The sequence below is a fragment of the Manacus candei genome, unplaced genomic scaffold (assembly GCF_025592945.1).
Source record: "Manacus candei isolate 608988 ecotype Guabito, Panama unplaced genomic scaffold, ASM2559294v1 h1tg000019l, whole genome shotgun sequence".
In the NCBI taxonomy this organism is placed as follows: Eukaryota; Metazoa; Chordata; class Aves; order Passeriformes; family Pipridae; genus Manacus; species Manacus candei.
Window position 1 is genome coordinate 1,999,383 of NW_026138067.1, and position 15,120 is coordinate 2,014,502.

At 37.2% G+C, this 15,120-nt stretch overlaps 1 protein-coding gene across 1 annotated transcript in view; it reads right to left on the reverse strand.

Annotated features, from left to right (window-relative positions):
- Positions 1-598: 598 nt before the first annotated feature.
- RAD54B (RAD54 homolog B) overlaps positions 599-15,120 on the reverse strand; it is a 64,233-nt gene continuing 49,711 nt past the window's right edge. The window contains exons 8-15 of the mRNA XM_051785262.1: positions 12,928-13,135; positions 12,250-12,389; positions 11,389-11,679; positions 9,893-10,068; positions 6,315-6,576; positions 4,946-5,012; positions 4,431-4,637; positions 599-1,419 (exon numbers count right to left, since the gene is read on the reverse strand). Coding sequence (XP_051641222.1) covers positions 1,193-1,419; positions 4,431-4,637; positions 4,946-5,012; positions 6,315-6,576; positions 9,893-10,068; positions 11,389-11,679; positions 12,250-12,389; positions 12,928-13,135 — 1,578 coding nt within the window. The 3' untranslated portion in view covers positions 599-1,192. The remainder of the gene's footprint in view (positions 1,420-4,430; positions 4,638-4,945; positions 5,013-6,314; positions 6,577-9,892; positions 10,069-11,388; positions 11,680-12,249; positions 12,390-12,927; positions 13,136-15,120) is intronic.

Consider the following 15,120-nt stretch of genomic DNA (forward strand, 5'->3'; position numbering starts at 1 on the left):
TGTCATTCAGCATTTAGAGTCAAAGAAACCTCAAAAAACCCTCTGAAGTAAATTTGGACAGTAAATAGAGGTCAATGCACATGTCTTTCAGTTCCCAAACTGCCTCAAAATGCAAAGAGGATGTTTGATCATGGGTTAGGATGGACTCTGAACTCAGTGACAGTCTAGGGAAAAGGGAGCACTAACTGTTATAACACGGAGAATAAACCAATTTAAACTGTTTTCTGAAAGTTAGTTCGGCTTTTGACCTCTGTTATCACATATACCAAATACCAAGAGGTTGTACATCATGTGACACAATGCAGAATTACAATGGAGCCCTTGCTCAAGGTCTTTCAAATTCTGTAAGTTTGCAGTACTTCTGAAAATTATCCAATCTTATGCTCTTGTGGGCCTTTGAAAATACTTCACTTAAAAGCTACAAACTGATTTTGAATGTTTATGTTTTCAAAGAAGAAGGAAAATATAGTCATTAAAAAATAAACCATGAAAATATGCTCAGTACTCAGCGTTTGGTAGAAAGTGTCCTTAAAAGGAGTTAACTAAATGTAGATAAGCCTGTACTCTGTATGTCTAAGAAATAAAGTTTATTTTCCCAAGTAAAAGCAATAGGAGAATTTCAGAGCATTTTGACACAGTATCAATCTGTGGCCTCAGATTTTTGGACTTTAGTGACTATTGCTCTGAATTTCATTAAGTTCTAAATTTGAGTGAAAAAATATCTACCTTGTTATAAAGCCGCACTTATACAGATACATAATTTTTCACTGTCATAACAGAAATCCAAACAGAATCTTGTTAACAGCACATACCTGTATATAGCATTGCCTAATCTTGTAAAATTTGGCTGAAGAGTTGCCAGTTTACAAGTTTACAAGCAGTAAATCATTATGATCAAATGGAAACTATAAACCAAAGTAGACTTACAGTAGGAATGTGCATAAAAACAATCTTACTAATTTTGTAATCAAAGAAACAGAAGACTGGAAAACCAAGTTAGCTTTAAAAATCTGTATTATAATTACAGCAATTATGTAACTGTAACTTTGTATAAACACCAGGAATCACATTTACTCAGAAACTTCATCAGAAACACACAAAACAGAACTAGGCAAAAAGAACAAAAGGTAACTGCACATCGGTTGTTTACTTGGTCTATGACCAGAAGGATGCAAGTGGCAGGGAAAGGCACTTAAGTTTTATTAGGTGGGGAAGTTGAATTGGTTACATTCTGGAAAATGAAAGAAACATTCTCCTTTATCCTTTCAAGGAAAGGATCAGCAAGAGTCTGACGTTGCCCAGCGAAATGTTTCCACTGCATCAACTGTGACATGGAGAGTGGTTTCTTTGAATTAGGCTTCCCATGGTTTTGTCCAAGCTGGCATCTTCTAGATACAGAAGGTTTTTCTGAGGAAGTATCTGAAAAAAATAATGCAGCAGATTAATCAGAGAAAAATAAGACAGAAAATTTCAGTCTGAATCAATAAGCCAGTTGGTGATAACAAATGAGAGAAAATAGAACAGCATATATAATCCTTCTGTGTCAATGAAACCCAAACATGTATTCACAGTAAGAGGTGGAAGGCTGTTTCTTGCTCAGTGATTGAGTTTATCAAAATCACCATATGCTAGTATAAAGACAAATCCTTTTACACATGGATGGGACAGGAAATATCTTTTCTGGCAATTTCCTTTCCTCTATCTTCCTTAATTCCGTGACATTTGGGCTGCTCCCATTCTTTAAGTAAACCTGAATCTAGATGTATGGTGCAGCAGAATTCACACTAGCTTCAATTGCTTCCCAGAGGAATTGTTCCAGACAGCTAAGAATAGTTTATGTAGCTCTTTCATTGACTCAGCACACTAGATCTGTACATTCTGTACATCCAGATTATGCCAAGTTGTTCAATATACACATTACTATATATCACAGTAAGGAAAAGAAATTGCTGCGAAGCACAAAGAGATGAATTCACTTTCAACAAAGGATCCTAAAGCCCCAAACAGTACCCGGTCATTGCAGGACATGTCACAGATCGATGGCTTTATGATTCATCTGATGCATAGGAAAATGAACAAATTATTTTGGATGGGGAAAATTGCATCACTGCTGTTACTGGTTTAAAACCTGTTACCAAGTATTTTCATAGCAGTGTTATGTGCTCCTTAGGAAAGACCAGGGATGTAAGTAGCATGACTCAGAGTATTCCTGAGTTTTTTAAAATTTTGAAGAGTCCATAAAGACTCATACACACAAGACTTTCTGTTTGACTGATACATGATGCACATTTCAAGTAGACTTAAAATATATTCTTTTACTGGCCAGAAGAAAATTTAGAACAGGTGCATTTAGAGATTCTGCATTCTTAACTCCTTAAATTATAATATGATGAGGTAAAACAATAGGCTTACAGTTTTGTAGCTGATCTGAAGGCCAGCAGAATAGCAAGCAACACATCTGCATGATCCATCCACAGGTAATTTTCTCCTTTCAAGGCTCCTGTAGTTTCCTAAAGATGGTCCTAGTGTGAATGGACCACAGGAGCTTGGTCAAGAATATCCAGTCTAATTGGTGTATATCTAATGGAGATCATTATGAAAAGCTCATATATTGTGAAGCCTGTATTATATTGTTTGGAATCATACTTGCTAAAAATGGATGAGACAAATCAGTGAGAGTTCTTGGCTTTTCTGTGCACAGATGTTCCCTGATGCAGTAATTTGACAGTTTTCTGTTCTTAGGAAAGGCAGAGATCAACTAGTGATAGCTGCGTGCTGGTGTGATCAAACTGAAGACCATGACTCCAAGCAATTTCACTAGGGAAATGATGAGCCAGCTTGTCATCTGCTCTTTAGAAAATTAACCTTCCCCTCACTCTATCATTACCACCACTTAAGTCTAAGAATGGCCTTCAGGCTATTCCTTGATTTACTGCCAAAAGTTTCTGTTCACTGGGACCAGGAGAAAATTACCCTTGAGGAAGTACCAGTTACAGAATCCAAGAGACTAATGCTGTGGCTGAATTGATGGAACCAAGACGTGTTCAAATCATAAGATAAGAAGTCAAGAGCGTTAAGACAGTTGCAAAGTGCTAAATAAAATTACACGGATCAGTGTTCATCACAGCAACAACACAAAATTTCTCAGGATTTCTGCAGTCCAGAAGCCATACCTGCCTCACTGAACACCACTGAGAAAATCTGGCTAACATTTAACATGAAAGGTGCCTTTCCCACACAGATCCTGTAATAGTACCTAAGTGGAGGCTGGTATATTTTAGAACACCACTTACTCACGCAAAAACAGAAGGTCTAATTTTTCAGTCATTAAAGAAAGATACAAAGATGATTTAATCAGCATGTGGAGCAAAAATAAAGGAGAAAATCAAATTCTTATGGCTACAGAAGCCCTGTGCTTTCACTAGCCAAGTCCTCCCTGTTCTGGTTAGAATGAGATGAGAAAGAAACAGAATTCTAGCCTATTACCTGAGAACATGCAAATCATCAAGCAAAATAGTCCCATATTGGGTCCACATTACTTCATTTCTTGCCCATGTCTATTGAGAACACACGCTCTTGTACCCATTTCTTGAGTCCTTTTTATTGAGGTATTTGTGTGCATTTAGAAGATATCAGTATTGGTACCTCACTATCACACCTGTAAATAGTGTACAGGGATATTTCATGCCCAAAGCAAATATATCAGAGCAATAGACACTCTTTCCTTTAAGAAACTAGATGAACTATGAAAATTAAAATGGATAAGATGCAAACACACCTTATGACAATTTATTTTTTCTTAATCCTTCTCCTAACTTAAACCTATATATCTGTATGCAGCAAGGTATGAAACCAATTTTGATATGCCAAAAGAACGGGAGACAGGTTCCTACAGAAAGGATAGAGGCAAATATTTGCAACCTGACTTTACAACTGCCAGGGAGTCTTCCAGCATTTCTCAAATAACTATTTTAATCATCCTGCATCAGCTTTAGTTAACAGCTCAGAAATGAAGGCTTATATACAGTGAGCTCGTGCAGATCTTCATCTGGTATAGCTACCCTCAGATAACCTGCTTTTTAACTAGCCCTTACCAGCTACTCATTACTGTCCTTGAATATTTAGAAACAGAACACCATATTGTGTCATTTGATTGTAAGGAATCATTAGTTAAGCTGGACATAGCTAATTCAAATTAAGAGGCATAATAAATGAACTGGTTGTTACTGCAAGGAATTAATCTCTTCTCCTCTTAGTTTTGTCAAGGGCTCCTACAGATTAGATAAATCAGCCAATATCTGAAAGACCCTATAATGAACTTCACTATTTAAATCCTATTTTACTGAGCATCAAGGTTTTCTCCAGAGATAGACTGTATATTCAGAATTGATTCCTCAGCAATGGCCAGAGATAAAGAAAAACAAACTTACTCTGATGGTCTATCTTTCCCATACAGTCACAGTCACACTCAAGCAAATCATGAGTTACACAATTGGAATCTTCATGAAGAGTAAAGAGATTTTTAAGCTCCTCAGTGGAAAAACGGATGTGTTCAGATGTCTTGGAAAGGTCTACAACTGCCCCAGAAAGGTCTTGTTTGCTAATCTGTCTTTGATAAATCTTTTCTTCTATTGAGCCTGTATTGAAAAGAAAAATGAAAAATACATAAATTGGGATAATTTTTGACCGGGATTTGCCAAGAAGTCAAATCCATTTCTTGAAAACAGTATACATAGAAAATGCTAAACCACTATATTCAGTTATTTAAGCAAAAGCAAAGCAAAGGCAAATAAAACAATGTGATGTCTCCATTTTAACTGAATTCAGAACAAATAATATGTTTTTAAAGATCGAGTGATTTCCAAAAACACTCTCTCCCTTTCTTTTATGGACAAAATTTCAACAGCTGTCTCACTCAAGGGTAAGTTTGAGCACCATCTCTGACCTGTGGTTAGCAGCCTGTAGATATGTACAGTATGTTTCTGGCCATCTCTCCACACTCTGGCCATAGCCTGAAGAAGCAAAAAGATGAAGGGCATTAACAGCTTACTTCACAATGATATTTTAACTAAAATTTGTAGCCTCCACTGATTGAATTACCAGTTCCACTCCCTTGTCCAAAAAGATGTTGTCCAAATAAAGCATTCCTCAATAACTGACTGTTTTTGTGAGTTTTCTGGTATTAACTATAAACAGTTTTGAAAATCTAATTTACTTTCTGCCATTTATGCTCCCCTTTCTCTCTGTACACTATAGTAGGAAAGTGGGGGTTTCAACTCCTTCCTGCCAGAAATCCTCTCTTCGTATTTGTTTTCCAAGCACTAACAACCATTTAATATTTCAGGAATACTCCTTGTTCTCCCACATCTCCAAAATGTTTTTTTGCCACAATACATCTTTAAAAGTGACTTTTCCATTTCTTTTAAAAATATAAAAATGGTGGTTTGTATGCCCTTTATTTCTTCAACAAACAAAACGTAAAACTGAGTACTACTATATGATTTTTTTCAGAATAGTATGGGTTACACCTACATACTGGGTACAGGTACCCACAATATGGTTTGCAGACTCTGGCAACCTGTAGCAATTTTGTCTGATCTAGCAGACTGTTTCAAGCAACAAGACAAGTGACCACATGAGGGTACTAATTCACCCTTGGAAGAGGAACAGGGCCAAGAATCAGAGCTTATTTCAGGTACTAAGCACACAGCATTGCTCCACAATAAAAAGTTTCTTACTGAGTTCATAAAAAGATTTTTTTAATTGTTATTGTTAAGAACTATTTTAACTGAATACTCTTTTGCCAACTAAATAATCCCTTGAGGCGAACAGTGCCTTTACAAGAATAGCACAGCACTGGCTTTGTTTTCTTTCTTTTGGCATCATAACCATGGGATTTTCTCATTCTTGTAATTCTGATCAGAATCTCTCCCTTTTTCTCAGGGATTGCAAATCAACAGCAACATTTCCTATGCAATCTAATCCTGTTTTCCTTTTCTTTTTAGAAACATAGCAACTCTCCAGTTAAAAAGATGTCAGGAGACAAAGAGGATACATGATTCACTCCTCCAAAGAAATCAGAATTTAATAGTTTTATTTTTTACTGCAAGAGGTATTCCAATGATTCCAATATATACAATATGCCAGAGAAATATTTCTTCTTCTCAGAAAGAGCTTTCCCTAAGTATTGTACTTGTCCAGATGCAATGTGACAACTGGGAAGCAATAAGACATGTAAAGAGAGGCAATTCAAAATCAATCAAGAATTCATTTGATGCCCATGCCAAACCACACATACATAGTTGTTATCACACCTGAATATCCGTAGCTGGATTCCAGTCGATATCATACAGGATCAAATGAGATGCTCCAACCAGATTCAGTCCTACTCCACCAGCCTTTGAACTCAGCAAAAAGATAAAAGCTGGACTGAATTTACTATTAAAAGTATCAACAATTTGTTGTCTCTGGGAGACAGGAGTATTTCCATCAAGTCTGGTATAAGAGTATCCATAGCGTTTGCACGTCTCTTGTAATACGTTTAATGTCTGAGTGTAATTGGATACCAGTACGACTCTGTCAAACAGTAAAACAAAGTTATCATCTTATACCTTGGTAAAATTAAAGTCTGATAACAAATTACTGAAGACATCTAAGAAAATAAAATTAAAAGTCAAGCAAAAATTACACATTAACCTGAGGTTACTTTTATTTCCTAAGAAATAAAACATTTCCTATTAACTAGAATCACATACTAGATCTGGATGTCTTATACCTACTGTCAAGCTTTTAAATGTTAAATAATTAATGTTTCCATTTGCAACAGAATTTGGCATAATGCACAGATTGAAGGGATTCAGAACCAATCACAAAGACAGATTTTTCAAAAAATACCTCTGTTTTTACAAAAAAGCTGTTGTTAAGGTAGCATTTGCAGAGGATGTTGTAAGAACTAATAAATAATATATATATATGATTCCACTTAATGAAAAAGCTACTATGAACTCCTATAGAAAACCTCAGAAAATTCTAATAAGAAACATACTGTAAGTGGAATAGGAAAGTCAAGATTCTTTTTGACATTTTATGATTGAAAAGAACTGGGATGAAGGTTAGTGAAAGATACCATAAACAATACAGTTTATGGTAGCTTATTGTTATTTTTTTGAAAAACAAAATAAGTCTGATCTAATGACCCAAACAATGTTGGTGTATTTTCTCTGAAATTTTGCCTAAGTAAGTTTCAAAGATCTGCAAATCTAACATTTCTATCCTCCCAGATATTGAGGATGATTCTACTAAGTTGACAAATATCTTCTGAATTTAAGCCATAAATAAAGTAATAGGGACAGTTAGGGCATTTTCTACCAGATCTTGTTCAGAGGTCTTTTGTAATCCAAACTAGGTGTAACAAATTTCATTATTTTTTAAAATAATTTTGATTAAAAACAAGTTCTGAAGAATTAGACAAATAATTTCATGAAAAAACAGAAATAGATTTTTAAAATGTTTTAGAATATTTTTATTATTACACTTTACAACTGAATTACATTCGAGACTTGTTTGTAAAGACTTTGCAAGATTTACTATTTTTTTCTCAATCAACACCACATTCACACCTTTGTTTTCCCTCAAAAATAGAATATAAACTTCAGAAGAGGACCAGAATTGAGTCTGTATATTGAAAAAACTATTTAGTACCCACGAGAGCAGAGACACAAAAGAAAGCACTGAATTAAATCAACAAAATTTAAAGGTGTAAAATAATGCCTCAACAACAGCTGTAACTCAGCATCTCCTACATTACTGCTACAGGGAGATATGCTTTTTATTGATACCCCTGTTTTTTCTGACCTACAAGAAATAAAGCTAGTACTTTAGATATTTAGGTGTTGCTGGTCTCAATGGATTCTAGGTATATCAACTCCAAAAACAGGTTCATCTTTCTGATTTGTAAAAAGAGAATATCTTCATACTGCATTACATCACTGTCAAGAGATCTCCTGTTACTTCCCACTAGTGAATTATAACATGTCCTATTTAAGCATCAATTGAAAGAAAAGCTAAACACTTTTGGAACAGCTGGACTTTAAGGCATGAGTCCATAAAAAATTATCATGTGACATCAGGTCATGTGAAATTTCCACAATCAGCAATTGGACAGAAATTAATCATGTGCATCCTATTACTCCATGATAAACAGAGGTTTTCCTACATGCCAGTGGCATACTACAGGGGAAATAAGCAGTTCCTGTGCAAGTTCATCAGTTGAGACTGGTTGCCCTGAACAGAAAAGGCAGCAAGCACTGAGCAGCTAAGTATGATTAAAATAACTTATAATCTAATAATGAAAATATTTTAGCGCAATGTAATAGATTGATACATCTCCTCAAAGAGATACAAAACATTGGAAACTCTCTGCAAGCAAAGCTAATATACTACAAGGTGTGGGGGGGAAAAAAGGTGTTTTTTCCCCCAGAGTTAAAAAATGGTAACCCCCGACGGGGTGGTGTCCCTTGGGGTTGAGCCAATCAGCACTCCTGCAAAATACAAACATATCACAACCAGACTGGAAAAGAAGGTTGATGAGGTTATTGTTGGAGGAGACTGGCCATGTTCTGAGGCCACGAGGAGAGAGGGGCTCGGAGCCCCACTGGGGGCTGGGCACCCCCCAGCCCCAGGTGGGGGCTGCAGGAACTTGGAACAGTGTTAGACTGGGCCAAGTATCTGTAGCTAGAAAGCTGGGAGTTTTTCTCCACTGTGAGTGGGCAGCTGGAGCAGCGGCAGAGACAGCAGTGAATGGAGGCTATGGCTGAAAGCCAAGAGATAAAGGAGAAGCAGCAGAGACGGCATGCAGCAACGCAGAGAGAACTTCTGCAAGGAGAGAGATAGAGAGAGAGAGAGAGAGAGAGAGCGCAACAGAGCAGAACTAAGCTCTACAGAGTTTTGGCGTAAGAACTGAACCAATTCCCCCCAAAACCCCTCTGAGACCTCCTAGAGGGGAGGGGTGGTGGCAGCAGCTGAGACAGAGCACAGGAGCTCTGATAGAACGGTTGAGGCAAAGACTTTCAACTGAAAGCTGCCTGAGATGTTCTGACTCAGGAGTAAAACCCCTGAGGAAAAGGGACTGTCTCGAAGACCCCTGCACTTCGTGATATGATGTTATGACGCGAGCCTGTCCCTGCTACACATCCCAGGGAAGAGAGAGAGACCTTCAATTGGAGTCAAAGGGCTGAGAAGGGGTGAGAGGAGAACCCCCTTGTGTGTAAGAGAAGGAGATCCAGCTACAACAGTTCAGCTACAGCTGTTGCATGGAAGAAGAGAGGCTGCTGCTCTGAGAGTGGAAAGGATCTTCCTTTTCCCTTCTGGACTTTTATTGGAGGGAGAAGAGATCTGATCCATTGTAAATACTGCTTTATCATAGGAGAGATAGTTAAGATTATGTATATGATGTATTATAATATTTATTTGTGTAGTTATTGTAATATAATTCCCTTTCCCCCATATTGAGTCTTGTGTTGTGTCTGGAAAACCCATCTCACACTGGGGTGAGATGTGGGAGGGGGGCTTGGACTCGGGAATTGGATTTTAGGGGTCTCAAACTACGATACAAGGGCTGTAGCAAATTATCTTACTTGCTGGAATTCGGTGTGAAAAATACAAGTATTTCTATCTGGAAAAAATACAAAGAGCATCTTTGAAAATTATGTCAGCTGCAAGTCCTAGTTAAACAAGAAAGAGCCAGGACTACAATACATAAATACATTTGGCACCTCTGCAAATACCTGTAATGCCTTTATTTTGAATGTTATGCCCCCATGCATTTGAAAAGCAAATCAATATTCAGAAGGTCACTCCCATTACCTCCCTTCCAGCTTTCTTTCACACTTGCCTTTCAGAGGAGTTGAGCTCACGGATTGCAGCTAACAACTTCACCAGCACCTGCAATTTTCCTGAATCAGTTTCAGAGAAAGTGTCTGGAGTATAATCTTGTGGGAAGACATCTATTACACCTTCGTAGAGGCTGGACTCATCGTGTTCCTCAGACATAGGATCACAGCTTTTTTCCTATCGAAAATAAAAGGATTACTTTGCTATATTTTTATTACAACAACAAAAGGAGGCATCAAAAGCTGCCACAAAAGAGTGTATCATGTGATCATGACAACCTCTCAACACTGGATTGAAAGCAAAGTTTTAAAATACCGTGAGTGTTCATTTTGGTTTACACCTTCTAATCTAAGACACTGTTTGTAGCTGAGTAGAAACTTGAAATATTTTAAACTGAAAAATGTATAAAACTTCTCTATTTAAACAACCACACAAATATATATTCACAGAAAAAAAACATATCTAAACCTTGGGAGTGAGGAGGAAATCAATACACTGTTTATTCTTTCTAAATCCCATAATATTTTCCATGAACTTCCTACTCATTCACTCTGTTTAGGAAAATGCTGTCATTAAGATTCAGTTATACAACTGGAAATGAAGAAAAGCTAGCAAGCAAAACCAGTAAAATAGAAGAAATACAGGTAATATCTTGCTATACTTAGAAAATCAATGTTTCACAGGGAGGAAAAAGCCAGACTAAACATCAAAACCACAATGGCAATAAATGACTTGCACATACAGTCCTTCCTATCCCTGTATTTTCTGAAGGCTTATGCTTTTGGATATGAAAAATTTCTAATGCTTATACTATGAAGTAAAGGCAGTGAACTTTACCTGGCAGTGCTGAAAATTACAGGGAGGTCTGTGCTGTGGACATTCCTAGTCATGAAGTATGTCATTTAGGAAAGATTTACATTTCCACACACCTTACTTGGAATTCAACTAGTGGCCATAGAAGTTACTATTACCAAGTTCTAATTATCATATTATTTACCTACAGGAATGAGAACATTTCTATAGAAATAACAAGGTCTACAGCATGAGAGGATCCCAGGAGAAGTGGAAATGGAGACATCCAATCTTGAGCCTGCAGCTCCCAGTGTCACTGAGCTTGAGAAAGTGAAATTATCATGTGGACAGGGAGGATTCAGAGGAATCAGCAGACAAAGTACGTACAGTAATCTCTAGTTAACAATGTCCTCCATAAAATTCACATTTACAGGTATTTTTTGTAAATATTCAAAGACAAGATTAAGAAGGAAAATACATGGGAAAAAAATACCATAAGGCAATAGGAAACTGATGAGATACCTTCCCTGAGTACATTCAGATTTCCTAACATTTGTTTGCAAAAGCAGATTTCCTAAAGCAAGTTGTAGGTGAGAGTATGGAAATGATCTTAAGTGACATGCACATTGACCATAACATAGTTTTAGTAACCTTTGTCTGCTGAAATGGCTAATTGCAGGCACCCACCCCTATGCAAATAGATACCTTTATAGCTTTAAGCAGAAGACATGGATGATTGCAAAGTTTTTTCAATGCTCCTATACATATTAGGTGAGGACTGTTTTCTAGCCTGCCTTGTAAACAGGATGTAATAACTCGAGAACTAAGCAGTTTTCGATACAATTCCAGCTGCAGTGCTGTTGGTCGGCAGAAGATTATGCTCTCCTTTTTGGGAGGCAGAAATTTGTTAATAACCTCCTGTGTTCGCCTTAGAATAAAGAGTCCAGTGAGGTGTGTCAGTTCTGCTGCTCTTTTTTCTCCTAATTCCTTTTCCTCCTAAAAGAACAAACCACAAAATTAATTATAATCTTGTATTTCATCAGAATGATGTTCTGTATTATTTTAATTAGGTATTTAAATAAAGTTTTAAAAGTATGATACCACTTTCTGACATGGGACTGTAATGACCAATTCTTCTCCAATTAGTATCACTGCATTAGCTTAGTTCTACATCAGGTTTCTAAAGTCTTTAAAAAAGGAAGATAAAGTCCCAGATGACATCCAAGGCTTGAATTATATTCTAGAATTTCTCAAGGTGCAATAAAATCATGGAGATTTTGCAGTGCTGTGGAAAAACTAAGCATTAATGAAGTATTGTCACATGGCAATGCACATGGCATTTTGGGGAACGCAAGTGTTGGAAGAACAATTGTTGCCTGCAAATTAATAGGCAGCTGAAATGAGGTGATCTCAACATGCGTGTACTCCTTCTGCTTCCTTTGGAGAACAAGTGAATTTACTTCAAATAGACTACTATTAGTAGTCCTGAGCTTCACTTTATTCCATAGAAAGGAAATTTCACTTTGCTGTCCATGAGTTTTCTTCTGCATTTTTTCAACAAAGTACCTTTGTTGCTGAAGGTTCTCTAGATCTGACAATTGGTTCCTCATATATCTTCCTATATGTGGATAAAGAACCGAGTATTCCTGGATTAACAAACTCTATTAAAGCATAAAATTCTTGCAAGTCATTTTGGATTGGAGTACCTTGAAAGAAAAAAAAATAATTCTGCATTCAATAATTTTTTCTTGAAACTGATGAAAGTACAACCATTGAATGCAGGGTTTAATGTTGACAATGCATCTTGAAAATAGACGTTTTGTTTCAATGGGAATTACTCAGAGTCCTAAACTGATCTAAGACTTTATCATGAATAACAAGATACTGTCCTCCTAACTAAACAGACTGCACATCTAATTTTCTGACAAAGGAATTTAAAAAGTCAAGTTCTAAATCAATTTTATTAAATAACTACAAGGGAAAACAATAAGCATACACAAACAGAGTCCTGCTTTCCTTATAGAAGTTCCCAGGCTCCTTGCTTGCCCCTGGACACTGACAAATTTTGACTTTATTTAAAAAACATTGGAAATAACCTGTATTTACTGCACTTAATTTAATTTACTGGTTTTTTCTTCATTTAATACCCATTGTCAAAATTCATATTGATCTCCTGAGTTTTTCTTTTACCCAACCTAGCACTATTAGCATAGCAAAATATTAAAGGTAACTATAGATACTAACCAGTAAGGATAATTCTCCTCTCACAAGATAGACTGGTGAGGGCTGTAGTTGTCTTAATAGTGCTATTTTTCAGACGATGTCCTTCATCACAGATTAGGAGGTTAAATTCTACAGCCTGAATTTGATCCAGAGATCGCAATACCATCTCATAACTGATTATCATAACTGAGTAAAGTGGAGAACCAGTGAATTCTTCTGCTCTGTGGTCCTGCAGGCATAAAGAAAAATACATCAGACAACATACATCTTTGGAGATCACTCATCATATTCCTTAAACATCCTGTATCCAGAGAAATTTTTTCTAGCATGACGCAAGACATTTACTATCTCCTTCATGAGTCCGGATTATTGATTTTTTTCCTTATTTGCAAAGGAGATATGGGATCTGATACAGCAATTTAGAATTTCACCACCTCATTAAAAGAAAATTTATTATTCTTTTAGGCCTTCAAATCCTCTGAGACACATTACCGTGAAGGTGAAAAGCACAGACTTCCTGCAACAGCTTCCCAGTGCTGGCGTTTGGGTAAGCTTCAAATGAATAATTAAAGCCAAGATAACAAAGAGTCATAGGTAGCTCCCCGTACATTCACTTTGGGATTTCAACCTGCAAGGTGCAGTAATGTGGTCCCATAGGAAGTTGCTGCATTCTACCAAAATTCCCCTTGTAGTTTTAAATTGAATATTATATTATTAAATATTATGTTATATAAATATTATTGAACCTATTGAAAATGTTTTAGGTATCAGATTATAGAATAGCAAAGTTCAGATTGCTCAGAGCTCACTTGGGAGGGATTCTGTGGGAAGCTTCCATGGAGGGGAAAGGAACTCACAAGTGCTGTGAGTTTTTCAAGAACATTCTCCTGGAAGCATGAAAACAGTTCATCCCCTTTAATGATAAGGGAAGTAGGTGGAGCAAGAGACCTCCTTGGCTTAACTGCAAGCTTCTGCATCTGACTGGGAAGCCTGACAGAGGGGGAAAGTCTGAGAGAACTGGGTTTGTTCAGCCTTGAGAAAAGAAGGCTTAGAGGAGACCTTATCACCATGATCCTGTATATAAAGGATGGCTGTAGAGAAATTGGAAACTCCATTTTTACCAGGAGTCACATGGAAAAACACAAGGGGTAATGGGTACAAGTTATTCCTGGACACATATAATTGGACACAACAGGAAATTTTTTCACAATGAAAACAATCAGCCATTGGAATAATCTCCCAAAGGAAGTGGAGGGTTCCCAGCATTGGGCACTTTGGAGATTTTGGCTGGACAGGGTGCGGGGCCATCTTGTCTAGACCGTGCTTATGCCGAGAAAGGCTGGATCAGATTACAGAATCACAGAATATTCTGAATTGGAAGGGATCCACAAGGATCATCAAGTCCAACTCTTAAGTGAATTGCCCATACAGGGATCAAACCCACAACCTTGGTGTTATCAGCACCATGCTCTAACCAACCCAGCTAATCTCAGAGATGATCCTTGAGGTCCCTTCCAACCTGGTATTCTATGATTATTCTATCATTTACTTTGTTACTAGCCCTTAACATTGATGGGTTGGCCAACAGGTAAGGGACTCAGGAAATAGAGTCCCTAACCAGCTCCAGAAAACTTGTCTGTCTACTGGTAGATTTCCAAACCTAGTACTACTGGTCACAAAATGCCTGTGAGCATCTCCTCTTTTACATACCACTCAAGCCCTTTTCCTTCAACAGACACAAAGAATTTTCATGTCTATTGAAGGAAATACACACGATGAATAAAAACTCATTGTAATGGGACAGCGAGCTTCTTCCTAGAAATAGTTACATTTCTGTGCAGACTTGTGAATGTACTAGAGTTGTTTACCTGTCTTGCAATTATGCATAAAAATGAAAAAATCTACTCTGGGCACGTCCCTTACCTTTCAGCTTGGCTCCAGATGCCAATTTCCTGCCTGCTTCTTCCTACTTCCTAACAGTGTTCACTAACTAAGCAGGCTATGGGTGCAGCTGACAAGCTGAAGAACCTCTTTAATCATGACAGCAAATCAAGCTAGAACCTCAGAAGATATTTTTATTTCCAAACAGGATCAGTTACCAAACACAGACAACTAAATCTGGAGCCAGATGGTGTAATGCACTGTAAAAGCAGCACCACTTAATTATCACAACATTTAGAGCCTCCTAGCAGGTGAGTCAGATGAATCTATGGG